At 43.0% G+C, this 9,411-nt stretch overlaps 1 protein-coding gene across 1 annotated transcript; it reads right to left on the reverse strand.

The window, feature by feature from the left end:
* Positions 1–6,316: 6,316 nt before the first annotated feature.
* On the reverse strand, positions 6,317–9,228 carry LOC103923459 (chromosome unknown open reading frame, human C19orf70). Its single transcript, XM_009331811.1, has 4 exons — positions 9,155–9,228; positions 8,089–8,245; positions 7,604–7,655; positions 6,317–6,536 (listed from the first exon to the last, which is right to left on the reverse strand). The coding sequence occupies exons 1-4, from the start codon at positions 9,226–9,228 to the stop codon at positions 6,439–6,441; spliced, it is 381 nt and encodes a 126-aa protein (XP_009330086.1). The 3' UTR covers positions 6,317–6,438.
* Positions 9,229–9,411: the final 183 nt, after the last annotated feature.

Consider the following 9,411-nt stretch of genomic DNA (forward strand, 5'->3'; position numbering starts at 1 on the left):
CTTCTCTTGTGATTCAAGAATGCTGTTTATACATTGACCTCAAGCAACTAGAACTTTGAAAGCTTTAACTAGGACTCTTGTCATTGTTTATTACAATGTACAGTTTTACCTTGGGGGAACTTGGCAATAGGGAAGTGAAGTTAATGACCAAAAGATGTGCACAAAGCAGTGGCAGAGTCAGCAGTCTTGCCTTGCATTTTATTCCCTATCAGAATTGGGAAGTGGAATCTAGAGGACCCAATTCACCGCTGCTACTGCCCAAAGTATGAGCCTTATGCCTTTTTCTGTCTTATGCAGCCAAATATTGCAATGTCTCTTTGTGACAAACTAAGCCTAGAGACTTTGAGACTGTCCTGTGTTCCAGAAACAGGAGGTTGTTCTCTGACTGAACCTTAAAATGATTAATCTTAGAATAATCTATTTCAGACTGGGGACCAAGGAAAGACTTCACTAGAAGCACTGCAAACAAGGGGATCTAGGGCTGATACAATGACTTCAGCACTTCAAAAGAATGAGCATATTGTGGGACTGGGGCTCTTTTGTTTTTGTTTGGACCAGCAATACTACTTTTCTTTTATAAAGACTGAGCAGAGTTAATGCTTCAGGACACAGTCTGACAAATGCATGCAGATGTGCATCGTTCCCCTCTCCCTCATTCACCTGGTGCACGTGGTAAAAACAACTTTGAGCACGTACCAGTGCTCTGAATATCAAGGGTTGGTTGGGATCACAATTGCTGTGTCAAGGGTCTGGCAGTGCCATCAGCCCTACAGCCACATGCTTTACTAGTTTCCTTTTGTGTTTCAGAAACTGATCATCCCACCTGTTGGCACTAAATAGTAGATCTAGGGGATGAGTGGGGAGTGATGTGGGCAACAACTCTGATCCCTGCTGCTACGCTGCCAGTGAGCCAAATCACAGCCCATGCCACTTACCTGCACTGTGCTGCTGCTGGTGTTATGTCCCTTACTAGCTGAACAATGAGCTGTACGCCCCTCCCACCGCCTTGTAAAGCAGTACTTTATACATTTATCCAATGTTTTCCAGTAAAAGATGACTGGAATTGCATGAGAGATTAAAAGTTATGTTCCAAGAGTGAAATTTTCCTGTTAGGAGTGGGGAAAATGGGCATCATTTTTGAAAATGCAGACAAGAGATCAAGCAAGCAATCACGTGGTACTCGGAAACATATAGTTACAAGCCTGTGCTGGGATTTGAGGTTAGAGTCACAGGCCACAAGTAACATTTGTACCTGATGCTTAAGTCACTGGGTCAGATGAAATGCCTTGTTCAGCTGCTTTTTCTCAAAAACCATTCCCTGGATCCCTCCCAGCAACATTCATTCAAAAAGAACCCCCTAACTTCTTGGATGCTAATCACTGTAACTGTTGCGTGTAATATCTAATTCATTTGTGTTGAAAATAGTTCCAGTTAGCACCTGTGCTGCAGGCAGGGCTGTTTTCAAACCTTAGGGGGAGCTCTGCCAAGAGAAGATAGACTGGGCCTTTGAGCACACTAACTGGTCAAGTTGAAGAAACGCTCTGCACCAGCTCCTAAGGACAATTATCCTTTCTGCAGCATGGGGAAACAAATCTGCTTAAATGGGGTTAGTAAAAGCTGCTTGTGCTTTTTTCTTCTCTTCCTCCTCTGTTTTTTCCACCCACCACGTTCCCTCCCCCTCCCACTTTTTTTTTTTTCCCCCTATGTGTAGCCAGAGATGTTAAGGGCTGGAAAAGGTACCAGTAAGCTTGGAGGTGGGATGGGAGCATCCCATAAATCCTGCTTAGTGCCACAATGCTGGCAGACATAAACTTTTTATCCTTCTGTAGGATAGGTCCACTAGAGACAGCCAGAGTGCTTGATAACTTGTGACAGAAAAAGGTAGCCTGTGAAAGTCATTATTACAAAACATCTATGAGGCAAAAAGCTAAAAACAGGAAAGGAGGACTGGATATTTATGCAAAAATAGAGTACACAACTACAAAAGGCACTGGGGAGCTTTTTAGACCTATCTGCTAATGCCAACTCTTCTTGTGAGGAAGATATTCCAAAACAGTTTGGTGTAGTGGCAGCAGGCCACTCTGGCAGTATCCAGCGTCATCGTGTTCAGAAAGAGAAAAGATACTGGGTGAGCTGAACAAAAGAAAACACTTCTTTACTGTGAGGGCTGTCAAACATTGGTACAGGTTGTCCAGAGACGTTGTGGAGTCTGCATCCTTTGAGATGTTCAAAATCTGGCTGGACATGGTCCTGGGCAACTTGGTCTAGTTGACCTTGCTTGAGCATGGAGGTTGAATTAAATTATCTTGAGACGTCCCTTCCAAGATCAACGATTCTGTGAGCTGCAGCACAGGTACTATTTTAACAAGTAAATTTCTACACTGCCACTTTGTCTGCTCAGCAAAGGAATCTGATGAGCACCCTGTCTTACCTACAACTATTTCTATAGGTCACAAACTAGACTTGGCAAAACATTTGACTTAAATCCAGCAATTGTTTGAAAGGATCACATTGTATGAATGTACACATTGTCATTGAGATGTAATAAGAGAAGAATAGATGTATTGGGTCAGATGAACAAGTCCTTCCCACTCAGCACTCTTTCTCTTCTAGAGGCAGGTGCGTAAAGAAAAATACAGGGTGCATGTAGAGCACCCTGTTTATCCTTCATCAGGTGATAAACTCCCAGTGACTGGCATTCCAAGGTTTACTGAGCTGTAGCTTCCATCTGGACCATTAGGTTTAAGAGCCACCGATGGACCCATCCTCCAGGAATTAACTTAAGCACTTTTTAAAGCTATTTATACCTTAGCCAAATCCTCTGAAATCTCTTGGCAGTAAGTTTCATCATATAACTATTTGTTTAAAAAAGGAAACAAAACCCTCGCAAATCCTTCCTTCTTGTGTTTTAAATCTGCTTCCTACTCTGAGTAAGGACTCATCCAACTCTCCCTACCTACCCCTGCTTATTTCCTGTCCTGTAGCTGTCTGTGTCTTGGCTTGTTCTGTAACTAGCACAGACTAGAACAATGCGACTGTGTTAGCACATCAGTGTGGGGAAAAATGCTGCCTCTGCTGCCAGCAGCCAGGACAATCTCTGTCCCGAGTTTTGGAAGCATGAGCAGCAGCTCTGGGACAAACAGAGACCTGAGGACAGAGAGGTTACAAGATGTGTATTTACAGCAACCCATCCGATATACGCACAGATGCTTCCTGTGAGGAGGGAACAGATTCATACTGATGCTATGCCATGTCATAATGACTTCTGCAACGTCATGCCACAATCCCATCACAAAGGGTTAAAAATAAATCTAACTCCATCTTACAATACTGATGCCCTCTAGGCCATTGGTGCTCCTTATATATGCCTTGGCTATGACTGAAAACTGACCTCAGGAAAGTTTTCATCAACATTAAAATTAAAACATGCACAGTCCACAAACTGGAGCATACTGAAAGCTAGCAAAATGTTTCATGCAGATATACTTTGCTCAATTGCTCTTCCTGTGCTTGTATAATCATCCTAGGCCATGCATGGACATGTGCCAGCCCATCCATTTCTCTACTGGCATGTTACTACAATGCCACACAGTTCCTGTGGACACCAGCTTCTTCCTGCAGAGGCAAGATGGCCTACCGTGAAAAGTTTCACATCTGCCAGCATGTGAATGAAGATGGACCCAGAAAGAGTGAGCAACTCCATTTTTAGATCTTACTGAGCTGGAAGACACTGACACTTTGAAGGTGAGCATCAGTGAAGGATTTTGCTTCTCCACCTTGGACCAGCTTCAAAAGCGCAAGTAGGAAGGAGAGACTAAAGCACGGTGAAGGTGCTGAGATTCACAACTTCTTGTATACAGTGCTGCCGCTGAACTGTATGAGTCTGGCAAACCACCTGTCTATTGGTATAATTCCTCTTGCTTAAACTTTTAACTTAGATTCAGGAAAAAACCTATTAGATATCTATCACCCAGACATGTTCCATCATCAGTGGGTATGTACAGAAGAGCAGCTCCAAAGGTCTATGACAAAGTATGCATCACTTGAAAGGGATTTGGAGAACACGTACCTTCAAGACGTGATAGGTCTGAGCTATGCGACTCCCAGACACCCTCTGGAGTCCAGTCTGCAGAGAATTGGCCTTTAATGTGTCTTTTTTTTTTTTTGTCCTCTGGACAGGCTGATGGATTGCATTTATGACAATCCTCACTTTGGCAGCAACTGGTACCGTCTTCCTTTTTGCAAGAACCCTTCACAGCAGCAAAGGTGAGAGACAACTGCATATAACTGATTAGCTGCTTCTGTTTCCTGCCTTTTTGTGTCCTGGACATAGCTGGAGAGGTTAAAAAGTAATGTGCACTAAGAGCAGATGCATTTCTCCATCCCTAGAAACACCACTGTGACATAACACCTCTTCAGCTTTTGCAGCAACCCTCATCCCTGCCTGCATGTGCCCACTAGTATTTCTACCATGAGAACAAAATGTTAGTACCTAACCCGTCATGATACGGACATTCATTTTGCTCATGTAAAAAAAAAAAAAAAAACAACCCCCCAAAAAAACCCCAACAAAAAAAAAAACTCAGAAAACTCATGGCAGGAATGAGTTGCCAGGAATCCACTTTCTGCCCAGGTCTTAATTTAACTGTACGTTGCACACTTCTGTTCTACGAAAAAAGCGTTGACTGCCTCTTCTACAGAGGTCTACCACCAGCAATTTTCTCGCTGCTAGCTCTGTTTTTTCTCCATACATCCCCAATACACAGTTACATGTTCATGATGGTCCCTGCCAGAGTGAAATTTACCCTATTTCTTGTGTTGATTTGACAGCTAGTTGTTACTTTCAGCATCTTCTGGACCTACTTATATTTTGGCAGGGAACTGAGAAGTGCACTGTAATCTTTCCTCCTCCTCTTCAGAGGAGCTATCTGTCTCCTGTGGAAGAAGAGATGGATATCAAGAGAATATTCTTGCTTTCCAGGAACCTCCCTTCCCACCTCCCATTTTGTATTTATTCTTATCAGCAAACAAGGTTTCTGGTTTAAAAAAATAATAAAATTACATTTCTGTTTTCATTCATGCAAAAACTAGGAGAAAGTCTGGTAGGAAAACACAGCTTGAAGTCTCTAGGCATTCAAAAAATAAGGAAATGAAAACATGTCCACATAGATTGCGGCGTTACTCAGTGGTCAGCTCCGAGTTCAGCTCATGTTCATGTATCTGTTCATAGCTCAGCTGCAGAATAGCATTGTTCCTTTGCAAAGAACTTATAATGCACATAGTTGCAGTCAATGGGCTCTGTTCCTGAGGTACCTCTGCCTAATTCTTCATGGGGGCGCTAGGTTTAGATGAAGTAGGAAATCCCTCAGCCTCGCTCTCCCTTCCATGGGGACTCTGCTGTGATTGGAGATCCTTCCCATTTCCATCTTCTCTCTTGCTTAGTTGCCAAAAAGCTTTACACACAGAGGTGCCAGCATCTGAAAGGTACTTCCAGCCCTATTTTACCAGCGCATAAAGAAGCCAGCAGCCAGAACACTTTTTCAAGTCAAGTGACAAACTGAATCCACTTAGTTTTAGCCAACAGCTGGCAAAATTTAAAATCTAAACCCTTGCCTCCAAATAACCTATGCTGTGGAGCTGAGAATTCAGATACAGGTGTAAATGTGACAGTGCTACTAGTCATTGACTGTGCGTCCAAGGGCATATTTGGATCAGTTGCTGGAAAAGTTACAGTTAAAACAGTACTGTGATTTTGCTGTTCAAGCTCAGGTACTAGAAACACTAGCAATGCCCGTAGGCCAAATACACTGGAGGGGTGTTAAGGGTTTCCTATAACTTGCTAGAGTTTTGCATCACAGACTTTTAAACTCCCTTCTATTGCACACTGTCATCAACAACAAGTATTGCAACTAGTACTGGCTACTCCCAGTTGTGTGACAAGTCACAGACCACCTGGAAGCAGCTTTCACATCAATAATGTGCTCTTTGACAGAGGCACTCCTTCCTCAGCTAGCCTGAAGACAAGTGCTTTGTCTTTGAACAACATCTTTTACTGTTACCTTGGATTTTTTTAGTATTTTTTTTTAACTCTTGTGGCTTGTTTTGAATTAGATGGCATTCACCTTTGAGATTAATTCAGCTTCAGAATAATCTGTTTAGTTAGCAAGATTGACAGCTTTAGAACAGGGGCTATACCTCAGCATATGGCCATCACTTCATTACAACTGATCCATGATCTCTGCTGAAGCCTCTGATCACCGGTAAGACAGAAAGCAATTATTGCAGTCTGTATGCTAAAACCAACCCAAATACAAATGGAAGTTCCAAAGTCTTTTATTGTAGCCCTTGCATGGCTGAGCTGCCCTTTAGAGGGACGGACTATGCATCATCCCAAAGACAACATAGGATGGAGAGAATCGTGAACTCTGGAGAACATGTTCATCTGACGAGATCCTTCACATACTTCCAGCCTTCCACAGTGTATTCACAGGCCCTGGTGGGAGCTACAGACAAGGCAGACATGACTGTCTGCACACCTGCAAGGAAAGCAGAGAATTATTATCCCAAGCGCAGCATCATTCAAGCCAAGTTTCCTAATGTTATTCTAGCATTGTAGATCTCTTTAAACATGGAGAGAAAAATCTAGCTCTATCTCAGAAGCTTTCAAACACACTGAGGCCTGAATGATCCTTGGTTCAAGTACAGCTTTATTGTCTCAGTAGCATTTGTGACACAGAGAAATTCCAACTTCAGGACCCGTATAAGGGATAGACAATTACAAGACTGAAACAACTGAGCTAAGTTCCATTTTGTTTCTGGCCTTGCCACAGACTCATGGGTGATGTTGGACATGTCACAATATTTGTGGACTGTGTTTCCTCACAATTACATGAAGACTTTTTTGCTGCACTGTAAAAACTATAAATTAACTTACTAGGTATTTATAACATGCTTTGGCCTTCAAACAAGATCTCTAAAATTCTAATAATAATGGGAATACTCATACCTTCTGGAAAGTCAGAGACTGAGTTCAGATATATTAGCATCTGAAGAGTTTATAAACTCTTCAATCTTTAACCAAAGGTTCACCTTTCTTAAGAATAAGTCATTGTTTATTTTTATGCTCTAGTTTCCCTGATCACTACCAGTGCTGATGAACTCACTGGTGCATAAACTCTACCTGTTTATTGTGGGGGCCACAGGCCTCCCCAAACACTTCACTGAAACATTCAATCTTAGATTCTAGGGTAGCATAGGCGCGCCTGTCTTGGGGCACAGGTAGGCAGCAAGCTTTGTAGGTAAAAGAAACACCAGCTCCTCCGGTTAGAAAAGGCAGACAGGTTTATGGGCACACATCCTCCTCCTTATTTCACAGTTGGAACAAAAAGAAATTAAGTCCAAAGTCACTCAGTGTGCTAGTGGTAAAACCTGGAGCAGAATACACTTCCTTAGTCCCAGTCCCAATGCTCCTTCCACCAGACTGTAACATCTATCACCTCCTCCATCATTCAATTTAGGAGGAGGGTATTGAAACAAGACTGATATAAGCTACATCATTCTTGGCCCATTGCTCCTTTCACAGTTTGGTGAGAAGTTATTTTACCTTTATTCCAGGAATCAGAGGGGGAAAAGTCAAATTTTGGAGTGGGCGGGAGCTAGAAAGAGAGACAAAATATCAGCACTTCAGGGATTTCACTTATAACAGGATTCACATCAACTTGGAGAAGCCTCTTGATCTCAGATCTCAAAGATACTTAGGTGCCTACTCTCTGTAAGTCTCAAAAGGGATCAGACATGAGGCCCAAAGTCTGGACTTTGCTCTTTCCCCCAGTATAAAGTAGGGGCAGAAGGTAGTATTTATCATTTGGGTGCTCCTGAAAAATCATCTCCATGGCTCTCCCCTGAATTTAAAATTTTATCCTCCTTCCATTTCAATCCTCTTCAAAATATTCTCAACGTGAAATCCAGTTTCAACAGCAAAACTCCTGCCAGCATCACTGGAACCAGAATATCACCCCAATGTTTTCTCCTCCTCAGTCAAGAGAATGCATTTGCTTTGCTGACTGTGTTCATCTGCACAGTCCTTACCTCCCAGCCTATGTAACTTGTCCACTCTTGGATAGCTGGAGGCAGTACTGCTTGAGCTTTTTTGAGGGCTTCAGCACCTTGTGTGCCACTGCCCAGCAGCCCCTGATCATATGCCATGTATACAGCAGCTCCAGCCAGGCTTCCTTTGATGACAAACCTGAAAGAATCAAAAGCAGCAACAGTTCAGTTCACATTTTGACTATCAATGCATCTCTCTTAGTACGTTGTGACCGGCAAAGGGAGGGTATCGATGAAGAAATCAATGAAGGGTCACAAATACTCTACTGTAATGTCTTATTACAGACAAAAAGCAGCAGAAGAATATCTAGCTACCTTTCTTTTCTTCCTAGACCAACTATTCCGTCGGCCCCTTGAAACCATACCCAGCCACATTTTATCAGTGACAGTTTTCAAGAAAAAATGAGAAAATATCAAACACCTCAAAGTATGTGCCACTTTTAAAGTCTGAGAATCACTGGCATATACCTTTGATAGAAAGAACTGAAGGATTTTGCAGTGGGTAAAGTCCATGTTAATGATGTAGTTCTTGCTGCCTTGTTAATAAGAAATCTGATTAATTTGACAGACACCAATATCTTGTTAAGCTCATTACAGTCCAGTTAACACCTGGCCATGCCTGTTCCTGCCTTGCCTAGGCTTTTAAAGTTTCCCGGTACTGCATGGTGTGCAAACACTAGTTTTACAGCTGTAGTGGCAACCTGCAAAATGGAAGACAGGAAGAGAATATTTTACCTTTATTTACTTTTTCATTATAGATCAAGAGATCTGGGGAGACCGACTTTTTCAAATTCACAGGGCAGAGAGTTGCTTCCCCTTTAAAAAAACCACAAAGCTATTGCACACCTCAGAAAAAAAAAAACACTGACCAACTAAACAAAAACTTGCCAGATAGCAGTACTGCAGCAGTAGAACATATGATAGATATGGCCGTTGAGAGAGGCAAGAGAGAATCAGTATTTAAATCCACGTATTCACAAGTATTTTGGGGAAAGGGGATTTCTCTGTTAAAGATTGACTACTCGCTCCCAAAAGCGCCCTTCCACACCTTCTCCCTTCGAGTGGGCTGTATATCCCGATCTGAAAGCGTTCCCTCAGCAAACAAGCACCCTCGGGCGGCATTCCCCGGTTTTAATTCACGTATTCATGCCCGCCCCGAGAAAACCGCCAGACTCCTGCCAGGGATTTGGAGACACACAAAGAAGGGCCAGGCCTGGCACGGGGGCAGACGAGGTCAAGGGCGCAGCGCTGCAAGGCCGGGCGCCGGCAGGGCCGGACGGGGCCCCGGAAACAAGCCCGGGAGAG

This window comes from Pygoscelis adeliae, unplaced genomic scaffold (genome assembly GCF_000699105.1).
Source record: "Pygoscelis adeliae isolate BGI_AS28 unplaced genomic scaffold, ASM69910v1 Scaffold239, whole genome shotgun sequence".
Lineage (NCBI taxonomy): Eukaryota > Metazoa > Chordata > Aves > Sphenisciformes > Spheniscidae > Pygoscelis > Pygoscelis adeliae.